Source organism: Aulostomus chinensis, chromosome 14 (assembly GCF_037954235.1).
Source record: "Aulostomus chinensis isolate RoL2024-O1b breed Wild chromosome 14, RoL_Achi_v1.0, whole genome shotgun sequence".
In the NCBI taxonomy this organism is placed as follows: Eukaryota; Metazoa; Chordata; class Actinopteri; order Syngnathiformes; family Aulostomidae; genus Aulostomus; species Aulostomus chinensis.
The window spans coordinates 2,230,118-2,249,317 of record NC_141333.1 but is presented as its reverse complement, the minus strand read 5'-3'; the positions used below and the strand labels follow the sequence as shown (position 1 = coordinate 2,249,317).

The window sequence follows — 19,200 nt, the reverse complement described above, 5'->3', positions numbered from 1 at the left end:
GCATCGTATTGAAATATTTTTCTCCGGAAATATGACAAGGAAGGAGCAGCATATATATTTATATATATGAATGAAGGTATGTTTACAGTGATAATATCTAAAAAGTATGCAGGATTTTTGTGCCGATCCTGATCGTTTTATTTGGCTCCACAAAGTTCGCTCCTGCCTCCTATATGAACTCAAAGGAACACGCAGGTTTGAGGCTCACAGGCGGCGCGTCCACGTTTCACAAGGTGAACAGTGTTGTAAAAGAAAGGAGGCTCCAGTACTTGCTGACCCCTGCTCAAGGGCAGCTGGATGCCCCCTACGATGGACACGCTGGGTAATTCTACCCTTCACATTTCTTTTTCCTAACCTGGGGGGGTTTGTTTAAAATCCGTCTGAACTTCTCTCTGCTTCGTGCTCCGTCAGACTTGTGTTGCCGTGTTCTCAGCAATAAAGTACAATGTGACTATTGTCCTCCACAGTGGGAGTGGAGGTCAGATTACGAAAGCTAGAAGCACTCGGGGAGCTCAGGCTTCCGCCAAGGCCAGTAGCATCTATTATATGCAAATCTGAAACCTTCATGTAGGCCTGGATATATATTTATACATCTATGAGTAATATGCATCGGGCTTTCATGACGGTTCACGTGTCGCCTGTGAATTGTAGGAGAAAGTCCAAAAAATGTAAACTTTAAAGAAAGAAAAAAAAAATCTGTTGCAAAACTGGACGGTGTCCTCCCGACCAAGTCTGGATCGCCGTTGCGCGCCTGAACCAGGCTAACTCTCCCTGAGACCTTTGACCTCTACATTTTGCGGCTCATCCTCATGTCCCAGTGGATGTTTGTGCATTAGTAAGAAAGGGACGGACGGATCCACCGCTGTCACCAGCACAGAGGCTTAAAGCCATCAAAAAGAACTGGATCCAGAACCTCCTGGGTGGAGCTGTGATGGTCTTCAGCTTGACGCCCATTTGGGGCCGACAAACAGCCACGCTAGCATTCAGCTGCACTCCAGCGCCCAGGAAGACAGCAGGCTGTTGGGTGCCCAACCAACAAAGGGGTGCCTGGTACAGTTCCCTGTGTTGCCTCCTGTTTGGTTATGTGTCCTGGTGGCACCAGCGCCTCCTCTGGTCCTCCGGGGGCACTGTTCATGGGAGAGGGAACTGGTGGGACGGTGAATCCTAGGTCGTATCTGCAGTTCTCCCCAGAGCAGAAAGTCATAAAAAACATGAAAAAGATGTTTCTTCACCCCTCGTTTGAAACAGCGATGATGTTTTTCGGAGTCTTTTCTACGACATTCAGCGACCTGGACTCCTGTTTGTGCGTAAATGTGTTATCTTTGCTCATTCTCCTTGTATTCCCACCAGCTCCTCGCAAAAATAAATACTGCATGACAGCAGCTGAACGCTCCTGAGTGCCCAGAGTTGAATCTTTTTGTGGCCAAACAGCAGGGACCAGCCTGGAGTATCAGAGTAGCAAAGTAGCAACAGCAAAGCTCTCCATCGTTGTGATGGATGATGATCACTACAGCGTGCGCGCACGCACACGCACACACACACACGCACACACGCACACACACACACACACAGAGTTATTCCATCCATCCTTTATATTTAAATATTGACTCGTCCAACTTAAAGAATTTTAAATGTGTTAATAACGCTCGTGCAGCTGAACGTACACTGAATCAGCAGAGGTGAGTCATCGCATTTCCTTAGTGATGCAATGGCATGAGAGCTCACACACACACACACACACACACACACACATACATAATCTCTCCCTCATTAGGTGTATTGTGGGGATGCTGATGTAATGCAAGTTAATCTGTTGGCCTCTGGTTGGCTCGGCGGCCCAGCAGGAGCTCTTTGTGTGGGACATTACCCCAGCCCCGCCCCCTGGAGACAGGTTCATTAAGACTGACGCTGATATCCAAGTACCCAGGCCTTTTGTGTGTGTGTGAGTGTGTGTGTGTGTTTCAGCCAATTATACTAGAGAATACAATGAAGAGATGGCCATAAAGGCACTGCTTTCTCAGCATGTGCCTGAGAGCACGTAGGCCAGAAATCTTGATCGGTGAGCAAACGTCTGTGTGTGTGTGTGTGTGTGTGTGTGTGTGTGTGTGTGTGTGTGAGAGAGACCATCGTGACATCAGCGTTACCCCTCTCTTATGTACAATCCCCCAGCAGAACTCAGGTTCTTCGTGCTACAGGTACTTCCCTCAGAGCAATCATGACATCACTCTGTCTTCTTCATCTGTTGTTTCGGTTCTTTTAACCCCGTCCTCCCCAGTCCTTCATTCCTTCATGATGCGTTAAGTTCATAACGCCATGCTGGCGGGAAAAGCCTGACAGAAAACATGGCTGTCAGAGTTCACCGCACTCTTTTAATATCCCCAGATATCCAACGGTACATCGCCAACTTGAGTAAATTAGTGACCCTTTCAGTGCCCCTGAGGTGCTTTCACTGGTCGCCCAGACGTCCACGGTAACCTGGTCAGCTGATCAAGACTCTGGATGACTGCGCTCTGCATTCGTGATTAATATCCCACTCTGGACCGACGGGAGGAGGCGCCAGAGCAGCGACCAGGACACGTGACCTCATCCAGCCTCCCATTAGGAGACCAGGCCAATTGTGTCCAACTAAGATGGAGGCAGCGCAGGGAAGCGAACCAGCGACCCTCTGAGTTGCAAACCAACATAATCGACCACAGCGACGAGGCGTTGATCCTCCTCGCAACAGTAAATAAAAACCGTGCGACTGTTCCCTACTTCAGGTGTTGAACCAATCAAAGGCAGGAACCGTCTAGAGACTTTGATTCACACTTTCCTGTGAAGGTTGAGTGACGGAACCACCTGGGATCAGATCTACTTATCAGAATACTTTTCAATGTTCTGAACCTCAGGGGTCAGGGACAGAACTGCACCCTCGTTCTGCCCAACATGGTGCAGTGTTGATGTTTATCATTTTCAGCATATTGTTTATTATTAGACTGAAGTAAGTTCGTCTTCCGATTATATTTTATTTTGTTAATATGGAGGGAGGTTTAGTTGTTTTTCCATCACGTAAGCAGAAATGTCCTTAAAAGGAAGGGTAACCTTTATTATTTGAAAACATTCCCGAGGCTGGGGTTTGGCTTCTCCTATTTACTCGTAAAAAGCAGCTGAATGAGTATGCCTACTTTTACCAGTCTTTTTTTTGTGTGTACTTGTAGACAAGTAAAGGATGTGTGTACTTTCACCGGCTCTGCCAGTAATACTGGAAGGGATATCTCCTCTCTGCTGCACGGATTCAGCTTCTTCATCACGTCAGCGTTAGGTATCATCAGAAAGTGGCTCACGTCCTGCAGATTTTAAAATTAAGGTTCTTGATTCCCTCCTGCCGCAGTTTCTTTCTTCGTTTAAAAAAAACAAAAAAAAAACCCTCCCCCCTTGTTGGGACTTGAAATTATAGTCCTGGTTTTCTTCATCAGTTGGCTTTCGCATTGTTTCCTGAGCTGCAACTCACTTGCTGTCTCTCACACAAGCTTCCTCTCGTCCAGCCTAAATCCTACACACTGCACCTTTAATGTTGCAGCAGGTTCAGGATATAACAAACAACTTTATACACAAGATGCCGATGATTCTATGTGTTTTACTATATTGTGTTGTTTTTTTATAAGCTGACAATGTACGTAAAACGGTGATGTTATTTTTAAGCAGCTGTCGGACGAGTGTAGCACTCGCTGCAGTTCAAAGTAGCATCACATGGAAGGGTAAAGCACATGTACCTTATAATTGTACTTAAATACAGTGTTTATCTTGTGTTCATCCTCAAAAACTATGTAAACTGTTTTGCTAGAGGCAGCTATTTATTGTCACGTCACCCAGTGGTGGTTACTGGTGGACCAAACTGGATTAAAGTATCCAACAAGGAATTAAACAGAAAATTGGTTAATAGGTTGGCCTGGGTGCAGGCGGTCCTGCAGGCTGCATCCCGTCAACCCACCAAATTAAAAATAGGAGAGGGATTATTTGTGGGCCGCTGTGGTTTTAGTGTGTGAGATGGAGTGTGTGTTTGCTCCCCTGTGCAGCCAGAGCAGCAGCAGCGCACTTAGCATGGGCTTTAAATAGCTAACTCAAATAAAGTGAGAGAAGGCCGGGGATCAGAGGCTGAGAGGGACTCTGTGAGGGAGGCATTCCCGAACGGAAGCTGGCCTTTGGATTTCCAAACACCATTCGGAGCGAGCAATGCCAGGAATGTGATGTCGCCCAGCAGCAGCAGCAGCAGCAGCAGCAGCAGCCGCGGTGGTAGCGGCTGTGAAAACCGCTGGGCCACCTGGTGCTGGTGGGCTGCCCTAACAGGAAGTGCAGCAGGAAGTGCAAGCAGAGTTCCAGCTTGGGGACAAAATGGCGGCAGGTGACCCAGCAGTAGGACTACAGGAGCCAGCCTGAGGGTTGCCATCAGCCCTGAAAAGCCCCTGGAAAAGGGAAGAGGGCTCCCCCTCGGAAACAGACTCGCTCCCATCAACACTTTGTCTCGTCTTCTTTTTTTTAACACAGTGTGTTAAATTTCTATTCTTTCTGATCCTTTCTACCTTTTGACGGCCTTCTTTGTGTGCAGCCTGTGGGAAAGTTTCCCGAAATGGTGAGGTCATCCACCACCACCACCAGCACCCCCAGCCCCCCACTCACACCCCCCACCCTCCACGCTGTTCCTCTTTCTCCTGGCCTGGCTGGACTGGTGTGTCCCCCTGTCCCATTTCCAGTTCCACAGCTCTTCTCCGCAGAGACCAGCAGCCTGAATAGAGGATCATTCAAAGCTGGTATCTGATGATCAGGCCTGCCGGCGTCTCCGCGGGGACTCCGAGGACGGACACGGCCCTGGCGCTCATTTCAACCCCCGACCTGTCACCTCTGCACCCGGAGACGCAGGCTTGAGCATTGCTGAGTTCACTCCAGCTTGTGTGAGGTTGCTACTGGTATTAAACCAGTACAAGCGTGACTCCAGCAACTGAAAATCAAACCTGCTTCATCTATTAACTGATTTCTTTATCGTGAAGTTCAGGACACAGTTGAGCGTTCATGCTTCATCATGCTGAGTGATATATGGTGGCTAGTTACTGCCATCTATTGGTAAAACTGTAAACAACACTCCAGATTTTAAAGGATCAGTTCACCCAAATCCCTACATTTTTTTCTCATTCCTTAAACGTTCTCCTCAACTTGGATGATAAGGGGTTTGGCAGGAACCTTCCAAGAACATCATTTACCTCTTTTAATGAATCGAGATGAACAGAAGTTTCTAAATTAGGATGTGAAAGTGAAGAGAGACGGGAAACGGGGTTAAAGAGATGGTTCCTGCATAGATTTGTTTCCAGAACGTTCTTATTCCGGAGCTTTAAAGATGGGTAACCAGATTAGAACATGCGGTGCATTCCGGGAGCAACTGGGAAGTGGGAAGTTCCACTGTCTTGGGTGGGTGACATCTTCAGTGTGGATCTAGAACAGCTGAAGGTGCTACGATGCCTCTGGTCACTTCAGGTGCTGCGTGTCCTTGTGAAGCTAACATACCGTTAGCTTCCGTTAGCTTCCTGGCTCGCGAGGTAACAGTGCTCCACCTATCAACACGGTCTCACTCCTGGTGCTCATACATGTTACGAAAGAGGAAATAGATTTTTTTTAATGTGAATATTCTTGACTGTTCACTGTTGACTATTTATATCATATTTATGACCTTCATCTTTTTTCCCTAAAATTTGACTTTATCTTGTAATGTCGCCTTCTTAATGTCACAATTATGAGTTTTTATATGAAAATTTAGAGACTTTTTTTTTAATCTCATACCTATGAATTATCTCAAAAGTTTGACTTTTTAAAAAAATATTTCTTGACTAATCATCAATCAGATTTTTATCTTTTCTCTTTTACTGCATTAATGGGTTTCTGTAGTATTTCGGAGCTTTCCAAACGGAAACTTTACCAGTTGCATAGACTTATCAATGTCAGTTGGTGTGGGTTGGGTGAACTGATCTTTAACAACACATTAATTATCACTGATTTATATTTCTGCACAAGCTGGAGGTGGAGGAGGAGCTGAAGTTGTCCATGAAGTCAACATTTATCAACGTATCTTCTTTTCTCTCAGATTTAAGGAGAAAAGCTGAATAAGTCTTCATGGCACAGCGACTGTACAGGAATCTGTATTGGGGTTATTTGGTAAATGAGCGTATTAACAAATATATTATTAGTACAATGAGTGGCCAGATTATGTAGCATCGCACTGTAAAAATTACATCCATACAATAAGTGGCACAACTACATAAATTCTGAGGTACACTGCCTTTTGATCCTAATGTACAGTATGTGTTAATATACAAAAATATATGACAAGTATATATTTAGGACAAAGAAACACTTCTGCACATCTTTAGAAAGGGATAAATACTTTGAACAACATATAAACATACTGAACCCATCCAACACACACAAGGCAACCGCATCATTGGTTTTGTCATGTGACAGTCGAATTGGTTTCGTTTCAACGGGTCTGGTCTGCATGTGAACGCGCACCTAAAAACTTCAACTAACACTGATGTCCAGTATCGTCCAGGTGGAGTCGGAAGTCGGTGTCATTTTCGCCTGCTGTGACCTCCAGCCACGCGCGAAGTGACAGCACATTTAGACAAGATCAGATAAAGTGATCAAAATGTGAGGAAGTCCAAATCACCTCAGTGGAAAAGTGAAGGATTAAAAAGGTAAAACCGTCCAAGGAGGTTCAGTCTCCTGCTGATGAGCTGCAGACGACTTCAAGCGTGGGAGTCGTGGCTCCCTCTACTGGCGGCTTCCTGCAGCGCAGCCAAGAGGAAGCAACAGCAGTAGCAGCAGGTCCCAGGCTGGAGCGAGGGGCTCCGGAAAAAGTTAGTCCAACGCTCTCCTCCGTCACGGGTTGCGTCCCTCACTTCTTGTGTGACCCGATCATGACCTTTGACACAAAGTTGACGATGGCGCTGGCCGGCTGCTCGGGGTCGTGCTCGGCGAACAGATGACACATATTTTCAGTCTCACTCTGAGATTTCCTGGCTACGAATCCAAAAATCCTGGAAGACCAAACAGGCAAATTTGTTACTATGCGTTTTAAACGTCCTCCAGAACACGTCGTGCCGCTGCCGCCGAGTCTGCTGGTCTACCTCCCGTCCTGCTTTCGCAGAAGAGAAACTGACACGACTCTGAACCTGGACCCGTTAAGAAGGCTGCATCCAGCCAGCCAAGCTAAAGCTCACTGAAATATCTGTGCACCAAACCATGTTGACAGATGAGTCCGACGAGTCTGGTATTTACTGGTCTGTAGAACTGGTGTGGCTACAGCACCAGTCACGGGTCCTTCCTCCCTCCTCCCAGACCCCAGACACAGTTCACCCTCACAGGTGGGAAACAGGAATAAGAGTCAAACAGGAAGGACTTACTTCGCCGTGGAGCCGCTGCCTCTCGTCCATCTGTGTGGGACAGAACAACACCAAGAACTGAGTACTGGTTCTGACTGGAAACCAGTCCTAAAATGAGCGACATCAGTTTGTGAAACTGATTCCTGGGGATTTAACTGAAGCTGCTTAAAATCCTGGGTCTGGACACGAAGCATCAGAAACCCTTGAATGTGAGGAATGAGGAACGTCTAAGCTCTCGTCTAAATCCCCGCCAAGGAGGAGACGGGTTCTCTGTCGAGGTAAACGCCGCAGTACTCACTTCCTGCCCTGAGGGTCCAGAGAGCAGAAGATGACTGTGTTGACGGCGTAGTGTCTCCTGAAGAACAACCTGCAGGAGGACACACACACACACACACACACACACACACAGAGGCTAAGACCTGATGTCACAGGGGTTTCAACTGCGCACGTGTGTGTGTGTGTGTGTGTAGGAACACTCACTTCCTCTGGTTGTCAGTGAGCGTGATTCCCTGTGCCGACACCTTGAAGTGGACGACGGTGGAGGCAGGGGGAGGGTCCATGGCGAGCGTCTGCGTGGTCGCCTTCTGAACCGCCTGGTGTCCCGTCAGAGACTCCAGCGCCACGGAGCCCAGGTACCACACGTTACACGCTACACAGTAACATGGGTCCACAGAGGTTAGCATGTAGCATAACTGTTGCGTGCACCGGCTCATTTGGTTCTTTTCAAAGTTTGAAAGACAGATAAACACTGAAATGCACTGAAACGGAGGAGGAGGGACTCCTCCTCCTCCGTGCTGGAGCAGGACTGGTGGGGGTTTGTGGAGTCCTACCTGCTCCCTGTTTGAGAAGCTCAGCTGCTGAGTTTGTTGCCGTCTGTGCAGACGAGTTGTTCAGATCCTCTACCGGGTCTGGAGGCAAACACACACACACACACACACACACACACACACACACACACACACACACACACACACACACACACACTTCACTGACTTGTGGTCATTAGGGTCAAATCTGGTGGCAACTCTGGGTTGTAATGTGATGATAAAAGACTGCGCAGGGATGATTATTGATAGGTGATTGGTGGTGATTGGTGGTGATTGGTGGTGACTGATGGTGACTGATGGTGGTTCCTGCCAGCGCCAGCCTACCTCTATCGGGCAGGATGAGTTTACAGGGCAGAGCCAGAGGCGTGATGGAGTGCTGACACACCAGAGCTGTGAGACTTCCTGCCAGAGAAACAAATCCATCATCAACACTTCACACCCACAGAGAGCGAGTGGCACCTCCCCGCCCTGACCAGCAGGGGGCAGCAGAGGAGAAACACGGAAATCAGGGGCTCTGAAACATCTGGTTGCGCCATTAACCAGAAAAGAATGCGAGGAAGTCAAGTGCTCGCTAGAGTCACTGATTCACCCAGCTGCAGCGCCAGCAGCTCATGATCGTGTTCACTGCTCGCACAAGTGTTGTGCTGCAGCGGCGCTGAGGGGGCGCGCTCACCGAAGTAGGGCTCGTTGGGGCAGCCTTTGAGACGAACTCCTTTCTGCGTGCACTCGATCAGGAAGTGTCTGACCAGCTCATTGGAGAGGTCTCCTACAGCAGAGACACACGCGTCACTGGATCTGCACAGGGGTTTTGTAGCAAGAAGATGCTGGGAGTAAGACCTTTACCTTTTTTACTGTGTTGCAACACCGACGGAGGGGGCGTGGCCACCTTCATAGCCAGCCCATAAGCCCCGCGGAATGAGTGACTGTCTCTGACGATGAACGAGCCCGGCTCTTTGTCCTTTAACACTGAAATGGCTGCTCGGGAGGTCGAGCGGGCAGCAACAGAGAGATAAGCCAGTTAGAGCCACCGTGTTGACACTCGCCAGGGGGAGTGGCCGTTCGGCTCTGCCAGCCAAGACCAATATTTACCTTGGTCCCTGGAAATGTCGGGCTTGTACCAGAACTTGGAAGTGTCTTGAACAAACTTCACGGTGTCCTGCTTACCGCCAAACTCTGGGATGAAGAGACAAAGATCAGGTAAAGGGTCAATGCACTCAAATACAAGCAGGTTTTATCACTCGGGTGTCCGGCGAGTTCTGCGCGCCTGCTGCAGATATCAGGACTTTAAGTGGCGGTTTTTATTCCATTACCATGAGAGCGTCTCAGACAGGGCAAACCCCCCTGCTGCTATATGGAGGACTAAAACCGACGTCGTCACAAACCAACAACTCCACACATGCAGTACTTTTCACTGGAGTCTTCACATTAACGTGTACATTTACTTGATAGTTGAGTTTTTCTGCATTTTTTCCTTCATCATCTACCTCTGTACTTCTCGCGTCTTCATTGCGATGCAATGATGATGGTAGTATGAGTACCGTCAGCAGGTGCTGTCACTGATAATCCAGGACTTGGTTCACGAGCAGTTCTGCAAACGTTCGACCAGGAGAACCCAGGATGTTCCTGGGAGGACGAATCGGAGGAAAGTTCCTCAAACGTTCTTTCACTTGCTTCATCTCCATTTTATGCCTGTAATTTTTAAATCTCAGAACCTTCAAAATCACATTTTTGGGATCGTTGGGATCCAAGACGACTGATCTTCTGCCGATCAATCAAATGACTTTCATAGCTGCAGCCAGGAAGTCATGTGATCGCTGGCCTCGGTTTATCTGTTTATCTGCTGACAGGACGCCTGCCTGATGGACTTGGATGAGACGCGGCCGGGTGATAGAACATAAAAACAATCATTTAGATTTGGGAAGCGACGCTGAAGCGGCTCCAGATCTGATGGTGAATGGGCGACAGACGAGGAGGAGCCATCAATCGAACCTAAAAGAAGGAACTAGAAAAGAGGAACTGAAGGAGCTACAGGAGGTGTGGGCGACAGTTTACATGTGACACACCTGTCATTACAAATATGGTGTCCGTTAGTGGTGGGCGGGTGGGAGGGATGTAAGAGCCGCACCTACTTGACCTTTTAACGAGAGCCGTTCTGCTCTACTGGTGAGAGTATCTCACCTGCTCAGGAACCAGTTTGGTCACCACCACAACTGCGTGTTCTGATTAACTGAGATCAGGTTTCAATGGAAGTTTCCCAGTTACGTGAGTGGCGGGCTAAACTGGTCCCGCCCACCGTGGACGACCACAGCTGTGGCCTTCTGTGCCTCTGGGCCTCGGCGGGTTCCTGACGCCAGCTCTCTTTACACATCCAAGGGGGGAAAACATCTTTTTCAGTGAAAGGAAAAATATTTTTAGGATCATAATTTTTTAAATTCGTCTTAGACATTAAAGACAGTCTGACGTGAGTTGGCGTGGAGCTGAAGTCTGCAGACGGGGAAAACTGGTCAGCAGCTTTTTTAGGTTTGAGCTGACAGAACAACAGCGTTGTGCTAAAGAGCAGCCCAATAAGCAGAGTCCTCGCTGCCTGCAGGGATTCTGACCGATCTGGTCTCAGTTCCAAACCTAAAACACTGTGTGAACTGATCACAATTAGAACTGGATTTAAGTGATGAAGACGCTGAGACGAGGTTGAACGGTGGCGGAACAGCAGGTGGTTCTAGCGCGACCACAGAGCCTGACACCGACACCTCCTTCCTGGTCTATCTGGGTACCTGATCCAGGCGACGGGGCCCCACTGAGTCCTCTCAGGGGGTCAGGGGTCATGGAGGATGAGAAAGGGATACTGAGACTGCTTCCACTGTGAGGGCTGGAAAACCCGCTCAGAGAGGGGGAGCGAGAACCAAGCTCCCCCCCTTCAACCCCTCTCCTCTTTTCAGGCAGCAGTGGAGGGAGGCCCCCGTCCCCTCTGAGGCTAAGACCTCCGAGGCCCTCCATGGCCTCCAGCAGGCTGTGGTCCAGGTCGCCGTTCGCCAACAACAACGAGGACAAATCCGTGCTGTCTGTCTCCCTGCGGACTCCGGGACTCCCACCCAGGCCTTTAAGAGCTCCCCGGGGAGAACTGTGGGCGTTGGGGGTGCTGAGGTCCAGAGGAGGAGAGGTTTTTTTTTGGGAGTTTGGAATCCGGTCGTGCCACACTGGAGGCGGAGTGGAGCTGCAGGAGAGAGTCAGTTAGAGGTGGAGACCCAGGGGCCCGGTTCAGGCCTGACAGACACCGACGAGTTGAAAGTATTTGGCTTTTTGTATCACATTTGAGAACTTTTGTCAAACAGAAGTGTGATGCCCAGTCGTGGTGACCTTGAAGTCATGTGACTGCGGTGTAGTTCCTTCATAGGCTAACGTTAACTTAGTCCTGCTAACCACTGCACTTGCGCTTCAAAGTGGTGTTCGTTACCAAGGGTTACCATTTTCAACAAATCTTTTTAGGCTCATAAACTTTGTTTGAAGGACTTCATTATTGGCTATCATCCAAAATCCAATTAAAAACCCTTGTGGACGCTGGCGGAGGGGAACTCCGGTGAACTTCAGGAGGGAGATAATGACTGGAACCACATGAATGTTCTAAAACCCTGCAGGTATGTGGGGGTGGGCGTACCTGTCTGTGTGTGGGAGGGGGCTGCCTGATGACACAGAGCACATGGAGCCAAACATCCTCTGACAGGAAGCAGAAGTCACCGACACGTCTGATCTGAACAGCTCTCCGTCTGCGCCGCCGCTGGCGTGGTTCACGCTGTCCAGGAAACTCCGGGAATCTGCCAAAAAACAAGTTCCTTTTTTTTACAAGATGTAAAAACACAAAGCAGAGGTCCTGTTAACATTCCTGGGATGTGTCGCTCCTCCATAAACTCTAACAACTGTCTAGGTAGCTGCTCCTAGCTGGGCCTCGTCCCTGCCGTCACCAGTTTGGATTATGAATGATCGCATGGCAGCACAGCAGAAAACATCTGTCCTGTTTCATCTCCAGGGGTTTATTCCTTCACACCAGCGGGTAGTGGAGTTCTATGACGTCACAAACGCTCGTCAGTGAAGCCTTCCCAATAATAATAATAATAATAATAATAATAATATTAATAATAATATAGCATCTCTTTCTTTTGGGTAATATGCTGCCCCCTATTGGTGTTATGCATGAAATATGACACACTGGCTTGTTTGTGTCAGTCACAAACATCGGCTTTACTCTGCTGCCTCCTCTCAGTTTTTACCCGCAGCCAAACTGACCGGCTGCTGGTTATGACTTCATTTTCACCGTAAAGACAAAGAGAGGCCAATGAACACAACCTGAAAAATTCTTCTACACTAACATTCTTTAACCTCTTTATGAACACATTTTAGCTGTTGGCGGGACGGTGTGTGTGTGCGTGCGTGTGTGTGTGTCCCAACATCCCAACATGACATTCTAACAACACAGTGTGTCATTCAGCAAACGGGAGTGCCGGCCTCCTCGGGCCGCGGACGGCACTGAAGTACGATGACTCACTGTGAAAAGAGTCGGTCATTATAAAGAGCTCCTTGTTTGCCCCCCCCCCCTTCCCTCCATTCAGGGACTCTGAGGTGGAGGAATTTGGACTCAAGCGCCTGAATTATTTGCAGTCAACTTTAGGAGCTGCACAATCACACAAGTGTCATGAATGGACTCTGACAGTAGCACACAAACACACACAAATGTAAACACTCAACGCTTCCAACAAAGTTGATGTCCTGTGTGACAGGAAGTGCTGTAGTACTGACGCTTCTACTTCTCAACATCTCTCGACGTGTTTTAGGAAGGACACAAAGGTTCTCTGTGGAACACACAAACGCCTCCGTTCAGGTGACGCCTTCATGGTGCAACTCTTGAAAACATGAACAGTGTTTTTACATTCTTCTTCAATTGCAGTTAAGTGATTAATAAACATCATAAATAAATAAAAAAGTGAGATTATACATGAAAATATATGATAAACTCTTAATATGGAGTAAAACAATAGTTTGATCTGTAAAACTTCCACCAGCCACAACATTTAAATGCTGCTTGGATGCTTACTTCTAAATATTTCTGCTGTACTATCAGCATCTATCAGAGGAAGGATCCAGAACAAAAATATCAGCTCACAATGGTTTGAAACTTCCTCATGAACCAGTGCGTCCATCATCCAAACCAGTAAGTTCAGTGGAGGGCTGCGCGCTGGCTGGACGGCAGACAGCAGTTTGACCAGTTGACATCAAAGGTTGTTGACACTCAACTTGAACTTTTAGGGGGTTAAAGGTCAAGAGCCTGCAGTAGGTTATGTAGTGGTCACAACACACACACACACACACACACACACACACACACACAGATAATCCAAGGTTGTGGTTCTCGCAACTTGCGGGAAGCAAACACAAACAAGGAATTCTCTGGAGGAAAACGTTCCCACAATCACTGTCCCGTTCTTCCTCTTGGGACGTTCTGCGGAGAACAAGCGGTGTCCGTTTCTCCCCTTTCCCACGGCGCGTCTGTCCTCCCCGTGGTTCGACACATCTGCAGCCCCACAGCTCATCCCAGTTTACCCAGTTAATTACAGAACAGCAAAACTGTGGCAACGCTGGCTGACCTCAACTCGACCTCTGACCTGAACCCGGTGCTGCTCTGCGAGGCTTCCCAGGTCATTCTTAAACCTTCAGGCACCTTTGCCCCCCTGGATCCCCACTGCACAGTCGCCATAGCTACGCACTCTCAGCTTCAGGCATGTTCATAAAAAAGCCCGGGGAGGCGACCAGACTGGGTCCTGTGGGACGTCCCGTCACAAGCTTTCTACTGGCGTTGTCAGAGAAAACAAACTCATCACCCGAGCTTCGAGCCACACTGGGGCGTACATTTTGGGCCATAAAGAAAACTGGCCAGAGTGAAACTTTTCAGTGTTTCTATATTTTCTGAAACATTTGTTGTTTTTTCAGTCTGTCCACTGTTTTTCTACTCACTCGTGCAGCCCTGAGCGAACACAAAAGCTGCTTAGTTTGGGTCGAACCGTGCAAAACCAGTTCCAGATGGCACATAACCATGTGGGCACGACTGCCAGCCTCAGGCAGCCAACAGCCTGCAACACACACGCACGCACGCACGCAGGCACACACACACACACACAGACAGACATTTATATGGCTTTGACTGGGTGCATACCTTCGTGGCAATACAGCGATTCATATTTTCCACCTCAGATCCTCTCAGCTGCAGCACAAACATACAAATCACATGTTCAGTCTAGCTACTGGCGTGTTTGAGCCGACAAAGAAACGCTTCTCCTCGTCTGCCTGTTTAAAATCCGCTCACGCATCTCAACAATTTCTTGCAAAGCAGCATCTCTCTCACACACACACACACACAATGATGCCAATGCAGTTGCATCAGGGGGTTTGCAGACTCCCTGCTGACCAAAGGAATGTGACACACACACACACACACACACACACACACACACACACACACACACACACGGACTGAGGATGACAGGTCTTTAGCTCGATGGCGCGCTACAGCTGTTCCCAGTCATCACAGGCCATGAGTTCCCAGGGGGATGAAGAGGAACTCAGCAACAAAGAGAGGAGGAAGACACCTGCTGGGAACCCACTCAGCCTTTATTGGTTCCATGGTTCCGGCTAATTCTTATACATCAAAGCAAATCTGAGGACGAGGTTGTGACAAGCAGAACCGCCACAATACTGGAACCAGATCTGAGAGTTCCACTCAGTCACATGTGAGCTGATGGGTTATTCATCTCACTGTCCATCAGGGCGCATTTACACTTGTGACCTGTTGGGTTTGTTCTGATTCAGCAGTTATGATCACACCATTGCTAACTTCTGTTAGCAATGGTGTCAAACACTAATAAATTAAACTGATAACTCAATAAAAGACATACTAACAAAATGAATTCATACTGAGGGAGTATTTGCTCTATAAATAACCTTTTTGCCAGTGTTGTCTTCGTTTCTTTGGGAATAAATGGACTAATACATGGAAACAGGTGATAAACTTTTGTTTATTCCTCCAGGAAGTAGACCGGCTCTTCATAACAACTTAGCAACACGGACGTTAGCTCGCTCCTGACCAGTCAGCTGGCTAACTTGAGCTAACGTTTGCTCGATCGTAGTGTACAGTGACTATACAGCCCAGGATGACTCCCGTTTATAACTCGTCAACAGCCTCTGAGCTACGACGGCAAAAGTTCTACCAGATCAGTTCAACTGAACCCAGTTTCAGAACCAAAGTCGGATCCCCAAAGAAACCAAACATGTAAACAGATTAACACAAAAAGAGTAGACACAGTGTAATTTTCCAGTTAATGGCGGAGTGATACTCTTCGTGATGAAGCCTCCTTCTTTTAGCTAAACTTGATGAACTGTCATGCTAATTTTAATATGATCTAAAAGTCGAGTCGACCAATCAGATTGCTTGTTTGGAACTCCAGTCAATAACACCAGTGTCTTCTCATGCTGACCACCTTCAAGGCTGGTTCATACTTCGGATGTTAACTTCCCCGTTAGCGTCCACGTCACCTCGTCATTTGACACCTGCAGACTTACTTAACGGACAAATAAGATCCGTTAACTGGTGTTAGTGCTGCTAAGCAAGAATAAATGATGGATGTTCAAATGTTTCCTGCCATCAGGCAACAATAGGAGGTGTTGCTGGAATCCGTCTGTGCCGCATCAGAACAGATCAGTCTGGCACTACCCTCTTCACTTCAGCAAGAATCAATCAACCTCAGTCCCAGCTGAGTCCTCCTCCTCCTCTTATTCACTCTTCAGGTTTTTTTTTTTCCCCCCACAGAGAACAAACCAGTGGGCGGTCAGAGTAAATCAGATTCCTCTGCCCTCTCCTGATGTTTGGACAGACATCTTTATTGAGTTGGCGGCGTGGTGGAGGAGAGGCGGCGGTACGTGCCAGCTCAAGAGGGAGTGAAGAACAATAAGAAGGGGAGACAGAGGGTGACGAGGAGGGAGGGGGAGAGAAAGAGAGAGAGGTTATGAGAAAGAAGAAAGTCATGGCAGACGTGTTTATTGATGTGATGTGCAAGTATTCTATTAATGACTTGATGGTTTTATGAGCTGCATTGAGAGCAACTGGGATGTTTTCACTCATTTACTGCATTCACACACACACACACACAGATCTGTTATTACAGATGTCAGCTCTCATCTTTGTGATGCTAACACCGAGCGCCTTCTGTTCGTCTAAAAGAAAGTAAATAATCAGGAGTCAAGCTCTTCCATGTATGAGGAAAGTCTCAACCGCAAAAAAATCTGCTTATTTAATGATCTGAAATTCCTTACACCATCTGGAGAAGAGGTCGTCTCTTGGCTTGCAGGTAGAACTCTTTTAATTTGCAGTTATGGAAAAGTATTTATATGCCTGGCCTGGGCTCACGCTCTCTGTGCAGGCTTCTATGACCGATATCATAGTTTCTCAGCAGCTTGAGTTCAGGTCTAATAACTGTTCATCACATCCGGCCGTCAGGAGTCTGTAATTTCAGAGTGTAACAGACAGAGTTTCTGTGGCAAACCGATCAAAGCGTTTGCTGATGAGCCCAGCGCCGGGACAATCCTTTCGCCTGTTTTTCAACTCTGAGAGAGGCAGCAATAGCCTGTTAGCTCACTTGTAGCCTGTTAGCTTGTTTTTGCTAGCGGCTTATCCAGAATCATCAGCAAGAACGTAAATTTGAACGTACACGGGGTAAATACTCAACAGAAAATCAACTGCAGGAAGAGCTTCACAATAATGAATTTTTCTACAGAAAATGCGGTGTTACAGCCCAATAAACAGAGTGTGTTTTGTTTTTTTATACCCAAATACAACTATAACAGACAAAGTTGGGTTAAACCAGTAAATGCTTATAATCTTTTCGATTAAAAACAACAGCTGTTCCAGTACGATTTCAGTATCCGCATTTCAGCGTGTTTTCAGAACCTGGAACAATGTCTTGAAACCCTAACTTAACCCGGGTTTAAATAAGAACCTCAAATTAAGTCTTGCTGCGACAGACATCGGCTCTTTTGGTCAACATTTCAGATTTGATCTTTCCCAGCCTGAACTTGAGCTTAAAATAGTTGCTTTCACACACCAACAGCAACACTGAACTTGCAGACATTACCCAGCTGAGCCGCATGTGAGAACGCAGGTCAGAGCGGACACGAACGCCTCTGGGTCCACGTAACCAGCACCTGGGTCCATGTAACCAGCGCCTGACTCCATGTAACCAGCGCCTGACTCCATGTAACCAGCCTCTGGGTCCATGTAATGTCTGATTGGCGTGCTGCTTGCCTGTGACTCCTGAGGCAGTGACCGCTGTCACTATCTGAACACCCCTGAGGTAACCACAACGATGAATCAGCACTTAACTTTGCAGTGCCCATCAAAAAAGGCAGCCGAACAAACTGCACACGGGGGGAAATGAGATCAAGAATGTTGGGCCTCATTCACAACGTGCTATAATTTGTTCTTACACAAAAGGATTTTTTTAGCCCTCAATTTAGTCTCGCAGGCAGGAAGCAACACCTGGTGGCTATTTGTAACTCCTCACTCCCACATGGACGTAAGGGCGGTTCATTATTCTATTTCACGCTGCCTGCGGTGGAGCCGTAGTGTACCACATTGAGTATTTGTACCAGACTGTACCCGTTTGTCAGAGATGATCTTAGACATCTTGTGACACCACTGAGACAATTGATGTTCTGCTCAGCCTGGTTGGAATTGAGATGCCAGCTGATGCTGCGAGGAACTGAATCCTTTCAGCTTTGGTCTGCGCAGCCTGAACTGTTTTTCCATCCTTGAATATTTCTGATTTCTGCCTCTTGGGCCCTTAATTCCCTGCAGACCAGTGAAAATCAGACCTTTCTGATGAAGCAAACATATGCTCAGCACGAACAAACAACAGCAACTGTCAGTAGTTTTCTTTGATAATTCCAGCAAAGATTTTCAACAAATTATAGGAACCAAAAGGCCAGTAAGCTGTTTGTTCCGACCCTACAATATGGTACATAAGTGTGTTTCCTGTCTGATGCTATAACAAGTTTATGATGTTTCAGCACTATGAAAAAGGTCTGGATAGGTTGAGACGTGAGAGCCACCACTGGGGAAAGATCTGGGTTCAGGTTTAACAAGAGCTTTTGTTGAGTGGAGGGAACAATCAGGGTTTTTACAACACTGTTGGGAGGAATTGAATTTCTGTTCCCCCATGCAACGACTGTCCAAACAGTGGCCATCACAGCGGCGGCCATCAGCCTCCACTTGCCTCAAGCCTCAACAAGAGTAGGTGGTGATGGGAAACAAGCACGCGTCCTCTGCAGCAATGATCATTAAAACATTTGTTTTGACTTGCAGCTCGCCGTCAAAAAAGGGCCGCCACGCGCTGCTGGCAACACAAACTGACTGGCAGCTCCCCACTGCAATGACCACGGAAGCAGCGGCCATCAGAGGAAAGGAACGGCTGCTCCCTGCGGCAACAACTGCCAAAACAGTGCTGCGGGAGATGTTCATCTCCCATCAACAGCTAGTGACCAAAGAGCCGACGCGACTGGCCAGTGGCAACGAACTGCAGACTCCTGCTGCAAAAACTGTCAAAAGAGCAGCTGTTGATCCGAGGCGTCCAGTCCCCGCATCCGAAGAGAAACCAAGGTCCTGCAGCGGGTGTTTCTGGGATCATCCTAATGGCTCACCATCATCCAATTCCCTGCTTTCATGATTACTGGATGTCATGGAGGGTTGTTTTCACTGTTTGCACTTGTGATCTGTGTGGTCGTCTCCTCTTAAGGAGCCTCAAGACTTTCAGCCTCCTCGCTCACGCTGCACACATGCTCGTTGAAAAGAAAACACATGTTTTCTGCAGGGAATATTTTTATCTGGCATGACTAAACTTTAATCTTTTCATCAAATGTGGAAAAAATCCATG

The 19,200-nt window shown here is 47.7% G+C and overlaps 1 protein-coding gene across 3 annotated transcripts in view; it reads right to left on the bottom strand.

The window, feature by feature from the left end:
- Positions 1-4,729: 4,729 nt before the first annotated feature.
- The window catches only part of LOC147249414 (tensin-3-like), a 37,905-nt gene continuing 23,434 nt past the window's right edge, over positions 4,730-19,200 (bottom strand). For 2 of the 3 annotated variants that reach the window (XM_086223588.1, XM_086223589.1), the window contains 11 exons: positions 11,886-12,042; positions 11,005-11,444; positions 9,323-9,406; positions 9,077-9,208; positions 8,907-8,999; positions 8,558-8,635; positions 8,237-8,314; positions 7,887-8,055; positions 7,705-7,773; positions 7,428-7,457; positions 4,733-7,061 (listed from right to left, as the gene is read on the bottom strand). In XM_086223588.1, the coding sequence (XP_086079714.1) occupies positions 6,920-7,061; positions 7,428-7,457; positions 7,705-7,773; positions 7,887-8,055; positions 8,237-8,314; positions 8,558-8,635; positions 8,907-8,999; positions 9,077-9,208; positions 9,323-9,406; positions 11,005-11,444; positions 11,886-12,042 (1,472 nt within the window). In that variant the 3' untranslated portion in view covers positions 4,733-6,919. Of the gene's footprint in view, positions 7,062-7,427; positions 7,458-7,704; positions 7,774-7,886; positions 8,056-8,236; positions 8,315-8,557; positions 8,636-8,906; positions 9,000-9,076; positions 9,209-9,322; positions 9,407-11,004; positions 11,445-11,885; positions 12,043-19,200 lie in introns of all 3 variants that reach the window. The other variant, XM_086223590.1, reaches the window with a different exon arrangement.